This window comes from Epinephelus moara, chromosome 21, assembly GCF_006386435.1.
Source record: "Epinephelus moara isolate mb chromosome 21, YSFRI_EMoa_1.0, whole genome shotgun sequence".
NCBI classification, from domain to species: Eukaryota; Metazoa; Chordata; class Actinopteri; order Perciformes; family Serranidae; genus Epinephelus; species Epinephelus moara.
In genome coordinates, this window is record NC_065526.1 from 9338495 (window position 1) to 9352837 (window position 14343).

A 14343-nucleotide genomic window follows, 5' to 3' on the forward strand; every position below is an offset into this window, starting at 1 on the left:
GTTTTGGGTGTTTTGCCTTCAGTTTTGTCTTCAGCAAGAGAAACGCATGCTCAGTTGGATTCAGGTCAGATGATATGACTTGGCCATTGCAGAACATTCCACTTCTTTGCCTTAAAATTGTCTTTGGTTGCTTTTGCAGCATGCTTCAGGTCAATGTCCATCTGCACTGTGAAGCATCGTCCAGTGAGTTTTGAAGCATTTAGTTGAATCTGAGCAGATAATGGTGCCCCAAACACTTCAGCTTTCATCCTTAAAAAGAGGGAAACATGTAACCTCTGTCGCCAATGTTGTTAATTTCTTCCCAATTTCAGATCACATTCCTGTTGGAACATGTCCAATTGTGAGATTTTATTTGCAAAGCTTTTATTGGTGATTTCTCGCATTACAAAGTTCTGCTATACTCCGTTAAATTCATTCCCCGGCTACAAGTACACTGCTACATGTAGCTACATGCTAACAAGAGGGAAACATGTAATTTTGTTTGCCAGTGTTGTTAATATCTGCCCCATTTTGGATCATATTCCTCTTGGAACATGTCCAGTTGTGAAGATTTTGGTTGAGAAGCTTTTATTGATGATTTTTCGCGTTAGAAAGTTCTGCTATACTCTGTTACATTCACTCCCCGGCTGCAAGCACACTGCTATATATAGCTACATGCTAATATCAGGGAGCCATTTAATCTTGTAATCTTTTTTTGTTTTCTGTAACCTTTGGTTGCTGATGTTAATTTATCCCTGATTTCAGATCATATTCCTGCTGGAACGTGTGAGGTTGTAAAGATTTTGGTTCAGAGGACTTTAATGTTGATTTTCCCTTGTAGACAGTGCCGCTATTCTCTGTTACAGTCACAGGAGTTTTGGGAGAGGGACTTAAGGAGACAGGCGATAAAGGACAGAGGGTGAATATAGGTGTTGTATGGGGAAAATAGTGTTGTTGTTTTTTTAACATTAAAGCATGTAAGCACATTCTAGTAGGAATGCAAAATAAAAGTATGAACCTGTAAATCAGCATAATAGGTGCCCTTTGAACATTCTTTTAAAAAGGAATTTCTTAGTGGTTGTGTGACCTGATTATGCAGCTGCACATTCACCTCATTTTGAGTTACTGTATGCTCACAAGCCAACATTGTACTGTTTGTGAGCACAGTATTCAAGTCAGTGCACTTTAGCTCCTCACTTCCCCCTTTCACAATTAGAGAATAAATAGACTGCTGCTTAATGTCAGGAGAACACTTTTTTCTTACTTGAATAAAAATACTCTTTTGCTTGACTGAACTGAAAGGGCATTGACCAAAACGCCACGGGCACAGTGAGTGTGTGTGTGCGCAGACGCATGACCTCACTCTTTCGTATCTCAATTGGATCTCACTCCTATACTAGGTGGTACGAACAATGCACACACACACTTTAACAGTTTTCATTTCCCCTATTTATTTTGGGACTCCGACATGGGTGGAGTGGTGTTGTGGTAATCTAGTGCTATTATGTAAAATGCTGCAACTTTGCCTGCAACTTCTGGCTGGTGTTGCAAGGTCTTCAGATTGGTTTGTGCTGTGGAGCCTTTTTTTAATATTCTAACATGGGGAGTTTGTTTTGAGACATTTAATAAAGCCTTCTTATGATTTCATTTCATATTCAGTTTACCTAACTTTCCCTCTCTGACATCACTCAGCGTCTCTATGAGTAAAGCAACCACAAGAATCCAGTTACCCATGTAGGAAACACACAGACAGAGGGCCCATTCTTACACAAAGTGGGCAGGGTGCAGTGACGTTGTGACCAAAACACACACTCACTCATAGAGAGGAGGAGGAGGAGGAGGAGAAGAAGGAGGAGGAGGACGGGAAACAAGGGTAGAGAGGGAAACAGGAACAGAAAGTGAAGACTTGTCAAGATGTCTGGGTGAGGGGGACCAGAACAGAGCAGAAACCAGATGCCAAAACAGAAACAACAGAAGTTTGAGCAGCTGACTGGATTAGACAGGAGGGGCGAGTTGACCTGCCACTTCACATGTGCCTGCGAGGTAAGGTGCCGCTTTCAAAGAGATCTTGAGTGCCAGCGACTTGAAATACTTTCAAACTGTTGTGAGTGGTTTATATAAGCTGTTGATGCTTTTCGTTGTGGAAAACAGAGGCAAAAGTGCTACTGCTGTTGCAGACTCCTATTTAAAAAAAAGTGTTGTTGTGGCAGTGGTTAGATTTGACAGGATGTTTGACAGGCTAGAAAGATAAGCTGATAAGTTTCCTCTTACCTTGAGTACTGAGTGTCACCTTAATGTGCTTTTAAATTTGTCATTTCTTAAAATCTCTAAAGTTGCTGCATGAATCACTTACAATAGCTTTGCTCTGTTCAGGTGCTTGTTTTTGGCTCCTAATGATAAATTTAGTTTCCTCCTGCTGCTCCTTCTTTAAGAACGTCCTCCACTTTGCTCATTTCACTCAGTCAGGATCGAGTTGACACAAGTCTGAACTGTAACGGGCTTGAGCACTTGCTCTTTTTCACTGCACTCCTCCCGACTATCAGCAGGCCTGTAGCTACTCAAGCGAAACAGCTGCACTAAATAATCCAAGGTAGCTCATGTTTTCTGCAAGACAAAAAAATGCCTGTAACAGTTTGTTGGTGGCCGACTCGAGTCAAACTGAACGTGTCAAAGTGTTGTGTATTCATACTAACTGATGAGCGATCTGCTCTGACCGTGTGCTCGGGGCGAGTCATTAAAGATTCCTGCCTCGCCTTCTGTCACAACTTTGTCTTTTAGGTCGCACATGTTCCTTAAAAAGCAGCAGGGGCTAACTGAGTGCAATCATAACATTTTTCTCAGCCCCTTCCTGGCTTTGTGTGCCCCAGAAGTGGCCTTTTCCTGTATACGAAAGACTCCAGGAGAGCACAATGTCATGAGAAAGTGAAGTACCCTGTCAGAGTCTTAGAATGGCATCTCAGTTAGATAATATGAGGCAGGGAAATATTTAAAGCCCACGGCCTCATTGTGTAATATGTACCTAGAGTCCTTATTTTGTATACGCATGGCTATTTTCTGTATTAACATGACCTCCTCTGTTCTGTGCCTTTAAACCACAAACTAACCTCAGCTCAGACATGCACCATCAACATTTACTGTGTGAACACCCTCTGTTCCTCTCAGTGGCCTGCTGAGAAACAGACTCTCAGCACAAACTGGCAATCAAAGAAAAGTTTAAACACTCAAGTGTGAAACTACCTGAGCTGGAAAATTAGGGCTTTACCGAATGTCACTTTGATTTATTTATTTTTATTTTTTGGACATTAAAGCCTCTAGAGTTTTTCAAGTGAGGCTTCAAATGTCTGTCATATTTCATGACATCATCACCCTAAAAAAACGTTTTTTAAATCCCATAAAAGAATCATCAATTTGAATGAAGTGAGTCATTGGATTAAATTAGTCAGTCCTTTTTTACATTAAAAGCGTACTTTTCCGATTTTCGACGAGATTGGAGTCATAACAATGTGGCTAGTATCTATTAGGGGTAGGGGCAAAAAATCGATACAGCACAGTCTTATGATATTGTGCATGGCGATATTGTTTTCATACACGGACGCCAAGCATCTATCTTTTATTACATACATCATTAATCTTTGCAAATACACATTTTAATACAACTTCTGGTGCTAGAATAATAGAATCAATTACCTTTTTAGTCCACTAGATGGTGCAGCAAAGGTCTCAGCAGAATTTAGCAGGAAGTTCATCAAAACAAAGATGGAGGCACCATCAAAAATGCACCATTGCTGTTTAAATCAAACGTCTGGACTTATTTTGGATTCTTTTTTTTCTTTTTTTTTAGATATTTTTTGGGGCATTTTTAGCCTTTAATGGATAGGACAGTAGGGTTGGGTCGGTTCTCAGTAATACCAATTCAGTTCGGTACTCCGTCTTGGACCCGAGTCTGTGAGCACCTGTGTCTGCCTCTTCGCCAAGCGCACAGCGAGCAGGAGAGAGAGGGGGGTGGGGCAGGGACTGAGTTAGGGGGTGCGAGTGCGCATGCGCCGAGGCCTCTACTGTAGCCTGGAGTTTGTTTAACAGTGACGGGGAGTCGATAATGGTGGACAATTTAGTCTTGAAGAAATCAAAGAATGCGCCAATATGGCAACACTTTGACTTTGAGCCAGACGAAGGAGGCAACCCTTGTTTGCACTGATTGAGTAAGCTAAAACTGCAAATTTATTTGTAAGGAATAAAAGAAACAACGTGTTACTGTCACTCTGTTGTCCTATGGTCGTTTTTTATTTTAAATGAGTCAATTGCGCCCCCAAGTGGCGAAAATCCGGTATTACCGACTTGATGCGTTTTTTCTCAAAAACCAGACCGTTTTTTTTTTTTTTTCTCATACCGACCCAACCCAATAGGACAGACACGTGTGGAAGGGGGAGAGAGAGAGGGCGTGACATGCAGCAAAGGGCCACAAGCTGGAGTCGAACCCGGGCCGCTGCGGCAACAGCCTTGTACATGGGGCGCCTGCTCTACCACTAAGCCACCGACGCCCCGGATTCTTTGTAACATGGAAGGAAAGAAGGACTTAGATATGACACGTGATTTGCAAGCAGTGTCATATCAGAATAAAATACTCTGGTAATACTACGAGGGCTCACTTCACACTCCGCCATCCAGAGATAGCGTTAGCCGCTAACCACCAAGTTAGCGCTAAACCCGCTCCGCTGAAAAAACAACCAACACTGGACGCTCTAAGTTTGAAAAAACTACCATCCAACTCTGAGAAAGCTAAGAGAATAGCACAGTTCATCACCTACTTCATGTGCAAAGATGTGCGTCCATACAGCGTTGTTTAAAACAAAGGCTTTTGTTACACGCTAAAAGCACTCCGTCGGTATGTGACTCTGTCCCAATGTTTTTTCACCAACACAGTCGTACCAAACCTCTACAGACAAGTGAAGCATAAAGTTGAGGAGTCTTTGAGTACAGCAGGAAGGGTGGCATTAACTTGTGACGCCTGGACTTCAAGGTCAGTGGATTCATATGTATAGCGGCACATTATTTAACAGAGGACTGGCGACTGCTGTCTCATGTTCTCCAAACTAGACTAGTACACAAAAGTCACACCGGAGCAAACACTGCAGACCTCCTGCAAAATGCAGCACATGACTGGGGGATTGTGGTTGCAACAGACAACGCTGCTAACATGGGTGTTGCCATTCAGTTAGCAGGATAACTGCATGTGAAGTGTTTAACTCCCATGCTTAATCTGGCCTCTCAGAGAGCGTTAAATTGCCAACAGTTCAGTTTGTCAGGTGTATGCAGCATTTACGACAGATTGTATGATGGTGCTGGTCAGTCTGTTTGCTTTGCATCACATTTTGCTGCAATAAAAATGAGTAAAGTCAGATGAACAGACTGAAAACTTTATCTCATGAGGTAAAATTGAAGCTTTCCTTTGGGGAAATAATTTGCAGTTGGGAAAAAAGGTAATAAATCGCAATACATTGCAAGACTCAGCATATCGCAATATCGCAATAAAATCATATTGTGATCTAAGTATCATGATAATATCGTCTCATGAGTCCCCTGGCAATTCCCACCCTGAGTATCTAGGGCTGTTGCTCAAACTACTGATAATACTTACGGACAGAGTAAAGAAGCAGATCCACAGAGAGCCGTGTCTCTCTTTCTCTCAAACTCAGACCAAACTTCAATCAAACAGTAAAACTAGGTAGTGCTGATGAAATATAAACCAAAGTTCTGTTACTGTATTTTTAAATAGACAATACAGACACATAATCTAAACATAATCTATAAAAATAATATTTTCAGCAAGAAAAATTACTTCACAAACATATTTTAGTGCACTGTTTGGCTGTAATACAAGAATTTGTGAACCAGAAGCAGCTGCCATACTGTTTCCTGTATTATAAAAGAGGAAAAAAATGTGGATCAAACAGTGAAACTGTTGATCTTAAAACTGTTGACAGGAAAACTTTCCTAGTCGACATAGTCGTCCATAGTCATTAAGGGCCATTAGTCGACTAGTCGTCTGCATGTTTATGATATTAATTTAATTATTAAATGATATATTTTGGGCGGGGCAACACAATGGTTTGAGTTGAAGGTGTGAGAAAGAATAGAATCAGTAACATTGTTAACACTGTGCTACATTACAGAGAAATACAAAACCATACTAATGAACCTTCATTAATATAGGCCTATATTTTATCTATAAGTGCACGTCACACACTGAGCGAGCCGCCTGTTAATGACGCTGTGGGCTAATGGGCATGTAGCTACTTCCATGTTTCAGATGATACATCATGTTTGTAGTCGACCAATGAAGATGAGTTTACATATCACCTTGGGTTCGTCCTTCACCTTCTCAAAATGATCCCACACTTTGGATTTCCTGCCCGACATGTTATTAACTAGCCTGTGGAATAACTGCAGGTACCAGCCCTGGAAATTAACCTGACTCCTGTCTGACTGCTGAGCGTGGCCACTTCCTGTGTCTGTCCTTTCAAATTAAATTCCCACATGGTCCACATAGGTTTTGATTTATTTTGACAAGGCTAAGCAACTAAGCAACCAATGATATCTTGCCAACTAATGACCTTTCTGGTCGATTACGGTTCGGTCGACTATTAGGGGGCAGCGCTTCTGATAAAATATGAACCAAGATTCTGTAACTGTGTCGTCTATTTCTTGTAAGAACTGTTTTCAGAAACATATTTTGGCTTACAGTTTAAATGTAATTCAAGACAGTTTGTTACCAGCAGGCTGCCATATTGTTTCCTGAGTTAAACAGACGAGCTCGCATTACGTCACCCACCAGCAGGAACGTTTATATCAGTCCAGTGCAGCGCAGTGCATTCTGGTAATTTTGGGGGGTTTTTAGCCTCTTGAACAAAAGCAAATGCCACAGCCCCTTTGCATTGTTTTTCTATCTTTTGTCAATAAAGTTTGACTTTTGGACTTTACAACGCTGTGGAAATGTTTGGATCACACAAGTCGGAAACAATCCCAAGCAGCCACCACTGGAATCTAATTCTACAAATAGTATAATACCTGCTAGAGCCATTTCTACCAAGTCCTAGTTTCCTATTATTTTTTGAGTCACTTTAATGCGCCACCTGACCTGGCATCATGGGAACCTTTAATTAAAGGCAGGTGTGCTGAAGCGAGTGTGGAGCGTGGAAGACGGCACAGGGTTACAGTCTTTAACTGCTGCCTATTTGGTAAATCTTAGTTTTTATTGTTTGATGAAGTCATCTACTGCCCCATTGATTTGAACTTTGTTTTTGTAAGGGCCTGTTTATTTAGGGGATGTTTGTTAGGGGATTTTTGTTCATATTTTCTTTAAATGTGACCGTCAAGATAGTCAGTTCATGGTGTTATAGTTAAACTAAAGACAGTGAGCTCATCATATTTCCTGTTATGGCATCTGTGGGCGGCTATTTTTTTTAACTTATTCGGAAGCCACAAAAATACTAATATTTTCCAATATCATATACCTTTATCTGCATATGTTGATTTAGATTTCAAATGTCAATGTTCTGAACAAAGCTTTGAAGCTTTAAACTATTCAGTACAGCCCTATGGAAGATATTCTATTTTAAAACAATAAACAACTACTTTTCTTGTCTTTGTATGTGAGCACACAGGAAAGACAAATTAAGATCCGACACTGATAATCTGAAAGATCCTTTATAACAATTCACTGTTGCTTAATGCGAACTCTGACAACAGTTTGAGGAATAACAATGATCATTCTTCCTGGCCAGAGACTATAATTACCATACCACTTGGTGACTTATCCATTCCATTTAATGACTTTACCACTGAAACATTGTTAGTCATCTCTTTCACATAGCTAGATCACACCTCTCCCGGCCTTTGTCTCTCCACTACAGACTTATTGTTCAGTGACTCCAGCATGTCGTGTTGACAGTGTTTTCATAATGTGAGGGAGATCAGAGTGTACACAAAGGTGCTGCTGCTCAGCCAAGCTCATCACAACAACATGTACCTACAGCAAAGGAAATGACCAAGAGTAATGTGGCAGTGACATTCTGGCTCCCAACAATGTGCAGTGGAGTTTATAGTCAAGTTTTCATCTGAATGCAGCTTAAATATTAACTGAATTTCCAGAAAATCAGCAAAAGGAAATGTGAATAATGTATGTGTCCGTTCATAACTGTTATGCAACTATAAGGACTTGAGTGCATCAAGATTAACAGATGGTGGCGCTAAATCTCCGTTAGGGTGCCATTAAACCATTGCAGAAGAAGAGGGTGCAACATCATGACAGTCCACGTATATCTAATATTTTCATTTTCAGCCATTTTTTGTCTCTTCGGTGAAGGGGAGGGCTGAGTGAGGTTAAACTCTCATGCACATCACCAGTTATACTATAAACCTGTTTACACTGCAGTTTATCGCAATTTGTTCGATTGATACATCTGCTTTTATACCTCAGTCAAGTGTAAAAACAGTTTCTGCAATAAATTTACTTTTTTACCCCCAACATTTTTATGAGCAAATTTAAAACATGCATTTAACATGTAATTAAAAAAAAAACATCTTATGATAATGCTTTACTTGCAAACCTTTGTCACTGGTCAGTTCAAACACAGAGTGACTGAACTCAATTCATTCTTACATATTAATTGTATAATACTTCCGTTAACACAGCGACATGCAGCCAAGGGCAACAGGCTGGAATCAATCCTGCAGCTGCTGTGGCAGCACATTGACTTCATGTATGGTATGCCTCCTCTATCCACTAAGCCACTAGGTACCCTGAGATGGTTCACTCTTTAGCTACTACCATTATCTGCTCCGGAGAAAACAATGTGTTAAATTCTTTCTTTAACCACTTGTCTGATCTGGCAATTGAGTTGTTAGATTTACCAGCCTGATGTGGCATGTTGCTTGCCCCGGGCGATATCACAATCCTTTTTGTTAAGCCCTGAGTCTGTGTTAGAGCTGCAAAGATTCATCAGTTATCTAATTGTAAAACAGAAATAATTAATTGGGACCTATTTAGTTGAGTTTGGAAATATTGGTTGGACAAAATGAGGCATTTGATTAAGTTGCTTAAAGTCCCATTTCCACCAAACACTTTCGGTATGGTACCTTTGGAAACAAGAGTAACCCTTCAGACATGGTACCTAGACTCTCGGTCCATTTAGTGTTTCCACTGCAAACAGTACTCTTAAATGGGCGGAATATCCAAGGGATATTTAAAAATAGCAGGTTTGTGCATTTAGTCCTTCTCAGACAAGCTCGAGGGTTTAGTGTTGCCGGAGCCCACAGGAACGACATTCTGCGATGCTTTTTCTTTTGTGTGGAGTGAGGATCAGAATATATGCAGCTCATATAACCCGGTCGAAATTAATATATAGACTAGAAAAGCACTCAGAGAGAAGTAGGTGATATTCCCTCCCCCTCTGCATCAGATTTTGCAGCCTGCATCACAATTAGGTTATTTGCATCACTATCATTATTAGGTTATATATGCCTTCACCATGGGGACACTGTGGTGTATTTATTTCGTTTTTATTTTGTACCAACACAGAATATAATGTTTTTTTGTATTTTTGACTTACTTTTTTTCGAACACAGAACGTTAACTTCAACTTTAGAATTACAACAATATTTAGCAAGTAGAACAAGACGTACTTTCCAGCCACCAAATGGCGCTATTTTCACCGTCTTTAGAAATTAGAATTGCTGCTGAGGCCGTCAGACGATAGACTTTATTTATTTATTATTTTATCCACTTTGCTTCAACCAGTCACCACCAAAATTATCATCTGTTCCTTGTCCCATTATCCACCTTTCCTGAAAATTTCATCAAAATCCGTTCATAACTTTTTGAGTTATTTTGCAGACAAACACCAGTGAAAACATAACCTCCTTGGCGGAGGTAATAAACGCTTGAGTGTATGTCATATAAAAAGTAAAGTCACGGTCAAAGTTGTCACAGTGAAATTTAAGGTGTGCTGTTGGATTCATGTTGTCAACTCAACATGCATTGAGTAACATTACAAGTAAATGTTCCACCCTAAAAATCTAATTATTTTTTTTCTTAGTCTACAGCTGCTGGTGGAGGCAGCGAAACATCCTTTCATTTTATAGCTACAGTCCACTAATAAAACTCTCCACAGTATAAGCCAAGGTTACACAAGCCTCAAAACCCGTCACAACTCAGCCCTGAGCAGAATGACCATCCTCTATTGACCAATCAACAGACTGCAGTGTTCACAGCTCCACCTTTTAGTACCAGATCTGTGTGCTAGGTACCCCAACGGAGGGGGGACCAAAAATGGGGACAGTACGGAATGGTTCCATTGGTACCATCCACAACTTTTCACAGAGGGAACGGGGAAAAAAGCATACTGAACTGAACTGTACCATACCGTACTGCTCGGTGGAAACAGTGCTTTAGGCTCTAGTTGAGGATTTTATAAGTTCTCTCACTGCTTTCTAATGTTTTAAAATGTTTTGAATGTAATCAGTAGTTGCAGCCCTGTCAGTATACATACCAAAAAAAAATCTCTGTGCTAGTAATATTCTCCCACAATGCAAAGCACAAAGGAAACAGTGGAGCTTCTCACAGCTGCAAAAGTTCAGGAGCACCTCAGAAACCGAAAAAATAAGTAGTGGGGTTTTGTTTTTGTTAAGTTTAACTGGCAGTGACACTGTATAGCCGCAATTTGAATTCCACTGTATAGTGCACGTATTGCATCATTTCCTGTTCGTATACACCGATAAAGTGTGTTGCTTTCTTGTGTACTAACTGCAAAAACAGTACACTATAAAGAGAAGTATACAGTCCTCAGAGATGCTTGGCCTAAACTGCACAGCTGCAAATGTGACCTTGTTTTTCACATTGAAATAAAAATAAGTAAACAAAAAAAAAAGCCGTACACGTGGCAAAAAGCACAGTTTCAAATGTGGATATTTATTTTAGATCAGCGAGAGCTGTCCTTCTGAACTCACACTTTGACTTTTCAGATGACTCTTGCTACTTAGCTTTAAGCGCTCAGCTTCCTGTTGAGCAAATGAACAGGAGGGAAGTTAGCAGGCTGTCTGCGGGTAAACCAATTTCACACATGAGACGCAACGCACGGCGACAGCCACGCCGAATCTATTTGCTCTCCACTTGCAGGTGCATCTTCCTCTCTCCCTCTCTCTCTGCCTAAGAAGCAGCCAAATGTGAGATGAAAATCTTTTCTCCCTCCTGCATCTAGAATACAAAGAAGCTCTGTAGCCGTGAGCTATAGAGAATCTAGGGGACATACTTGAGTCAAATGGTGTTTGAAATCATTTGAAAAACTATAGTTGTTTAACACCGTTTAAATAAAGACGTCGCCGCGAGGCCTCAGACTTAATCAGTCTCGGAGAAGAAGGGAACAATATTACTTTTATTTCCAAGAGTTGTCTGTTGCAGACCTACTTCACCCATTGAAGCACCTTGCCTCGTGTTTTCTTCTCCGGGAGAGCTGTTAGGAGATTTCATCCGAGGCCAGAGGAAAATGTGACAATCAGACATTTATGAAAACTTAAGTCAGAGCCCATCTATCTCCTCCAACGGGAGCCATTAGCCGGGTATATTCAGATGAATCTCCTGCAGCAGGTCTCTCTCCAGCTTACCTCTCTCCTTTCTGTCTTTTTTTTTTCTGACACTCTCCGTCTCAGCGGGACTCTTAGAAAGATTGGTTACCTCTATCTCTGTCTGGCCTTCTCTCAGACACAATCTCCCTCTCCTCCTCCTCCTTCTCCTCTTCTCTCTATCTCTCTCTCTCTTTGCCCCTGTCTTTCTCAGTGGGACTCTTAGAGAGATCTGCCCTGAATCCTGAATGACTCCTCTGCAGTATTAATGAGGGGAAAGCTGAAAATCTGAAGCTGACTCTGACAAGAGGGGGAGAGCAGGAGTAGAGATGTTAAAGACAGAGACAGAAAGATGGATTGGAGGCATGGAGGGGAGAGAGGGAGAAGAGCTGTCTGCTGGAAAACCAAATTTCTGTCCATGTTAACTTTCTCTTTCTTTTGTTTCCACAGACACACCCATATTTAACCACCTCTCTGCAAAACTAAACTGAAAGCCAAAGGGCAGGAGGACAGGAGAAGACTCAGGAAGACAAAGGGAAAGAAAACAGTCCATGGGATGCCAAGCAGCGTAAACAAACTTGGCTGAAACACGGATTTTCATCAAGATCATCACAACGGGGCCATTTCAAAGAAAACCTTGTTATACACAAATCAGGTTTTGGTCTTTTTGATTTGTTTAAAGAACGCGTTGGCTTTGTAACCACCTCACAGGACACTTCAAGGAAGAGGCCATACATGAAGTCAACCTCCATGCTTCCAGCGTTTCCATTTAACATAAACAACCCAAGCCTGAGCGCATATACAACAAGCCTCATCAGATAGAGCTGTAAACTCTGATCTTTAGAAGCAGAAAACAGGAGCACATGAAAGTTTAATGTATCTGACCTGACAGCTGCTGGGTCGGTGGGCGTTTGATGTTTTGTTGAGCAAAGAATAAAACTTCATATTGTACAACTTTAAAGCTGGAACCACATTATGATAAAGGAGGTAAATTAACTCCATATCTTGATAATCCGTGTGACTCCAGCTGCCTAATATGCACATTTACTGACTCGCAAACTTCACAACCCTCTAAAGGATTTATTAAAACTTTACAACTGCCAGAGAGCGTCAATTAACAGGAGTCACAGCTCCGTATCCAAAAGCCATGGATGGAAGAACAGACAGCATCCAGGATTTTTTCAACCAACTTTGGAGCTTCGCTACAGACAAGCACGACCAGGGGGTCTTCAACACTGTCTGTCTGGTGGTCCTCCTAACTCTTCCCCTGCTGGTGCTCCTCACCACTTTTGTCGTGTGCTGCCACTGCTGCTGCTGTCGCCATGCCAACAGCTGCTGTTGCTGCTGCTGCAAAGACGCCATGGCAACCGCAAGGTCAGAAACGAAGAAGAAAAAGAATTCAGCCAACACTGAAGACTTGTGGATCTCTGTCAAGACAGGGCCGATGACGCCTGACAGGGTCGCCCTGGCCATGGTGTAGGAATCCATTTTATATTTTGAAATTTCTGATCCTGGGTCAGTTGGTGCAGTCGAGCTGACCAAGCTTCTCAAAAGAGTGAAACTCGAACCAGCTCGAACTCAAAGGACACTTTAGACCAATGGGAGAGACCTCACATTGTCATGGGCACAGATTTGGTTGTAAACAGTGTACAGATTCTTGTTATTTTGTAATCATGTGATGTCATGTGTGGAAAATGTTTACAACATTTTGTATGATCTTTTTAGTGTGTGGTACATAAAGGAAGAAATATGCAGAGCCATATATACCTGCAAATATGTGTGCGTGTGCTTGTGTGAGTGGATTAGATAGAGAGAAAGCGTGTGAGAGAAGTAGTGTTATTGAGAGCACTTTGTTCTTAGAGCTCCCATGTGAAATTCACTGCATCTGTATTTGGGAGAGAGAGCCAATTTAAGGAGTGCACAGTGTTCAGATGGCCAAAACACTGCCTACTTTTCACATTCAGGCTGAAATCTAGACTCGTGTTTGACTCACTTCCTTAAAAAACAACAAAAAAGCCACTGATGTCCAAAAAGTTTCTCTCACAAGATGCAGAAAGAAAAGTAGAACTTATCTCATTTTTACTTCTTTCCTGCTTTCTTACTTTACTTGCTACAGTGTGGGCCGCAGGAGAGACACTCCTCCTAGGTTTGGTTTTTGAGTGGTGTTGTATTCAGGTCAAGTGAGCCTTAAAGGCACGATTCATAACCTGAATGTAAGGAAAAGGACCAAGAAGTAGAAAATAAAATTGGAATCTGTTATTCTTCCCTAAGATATCTGAATGCGCTGATTAACACAACAACCAGTCAGTAAAATTTTCTGGGCTTGTACTTACTGAAGTTTTAGATTTAAGTAAGTTCAACCTGGACCCCATTTTCCCATGTTTTTGTGTCTAAAGCCCTATTCGGACGGGATTAGTTTTATATAGGGACGTGGGGTAAAGTAATAATTACCAGAGATTTTAGTCCCGTCCAAATGTGCCATGTCAGTAATCATTACGGCACGATGTCAGTAAAGATTACCACGACTTTTACCTTCTGTAAAAGGGTCCCGGACAATTACCCCAGGTAATACTAATCCCGTGCGAATAGACCAGCAGTAAATATGTGTGTTAGGGCTGTCAAAAAAAAAAATCGAAGTTAGAAATATATTCGAATATATATATTTTTTTATAAGTTCAAACCTAAATTTGATAATTTGAATATCATTAATAATTAATTAATACTATCAATAATGTTGTATATCACGGC

General features: G+C 40.9%; 2 protein-coding genes and 1 long non-coding RNA gene across 4 annotated transcripts in view; 2 read left to right on the plus strand and 1 right to left on the minus strand.

Annotated features, from left to right (window-relative positions):
* Positions 1-14343, plus strand: part of mrps14 (mitochondrial ribosomal protein S14) — a 252315-nt gene that overhangs the window by 151287 nt on the left and 86685 nt on the right. The window lies entirely within an intron of this gene.
* LOC126383264 (uncharacterized) overlaps positions 1-14343 on the minus strand; it is an 80101-nt gene that overhangs the window by 55754 nt on the left and 10004 nt on the right. The gene's annotated exons all lie outside the window — the stretch shown is intronic.
* LOC126383263 (uncharacterized protein KIAA0040) lies at positions 1852-13369 on the plus strand. Of its 2 annotated transcripts, XM_050033774.1 has the most exons (3): positions 1852-2022; positions 4900-4996; positions 12046-13369. In XM_050033774.1, exon 3 carries the CDS (start codon positions 12743-12745, stop codon positions 13073-13075), a length of 333 nt encoding a protein of 110 aa, XP_049889731.1. In that variant the 5' UTR covers positions 1852-2022; positions 4900-4996; positions 12046-12742; the 3' UTR covers positions 13076-13369. The 2 variants fall into 2 exon arrangements, with proteins under 2 accessions (XP_049889731.1, XP_049889730.1); XM_050033773.1 differs by lacking the exon at positions 4900-4996.

Bases quoted from the DNA above. Each gene is read 5' to 3' on its own strand.
- LOC126383263 (XM_050033774.1), top strand. From the start codon at position 12,743: ATGGATGGAAGAACAGACAGCATCCAGGATTTTTTCAACCAACTTTGG.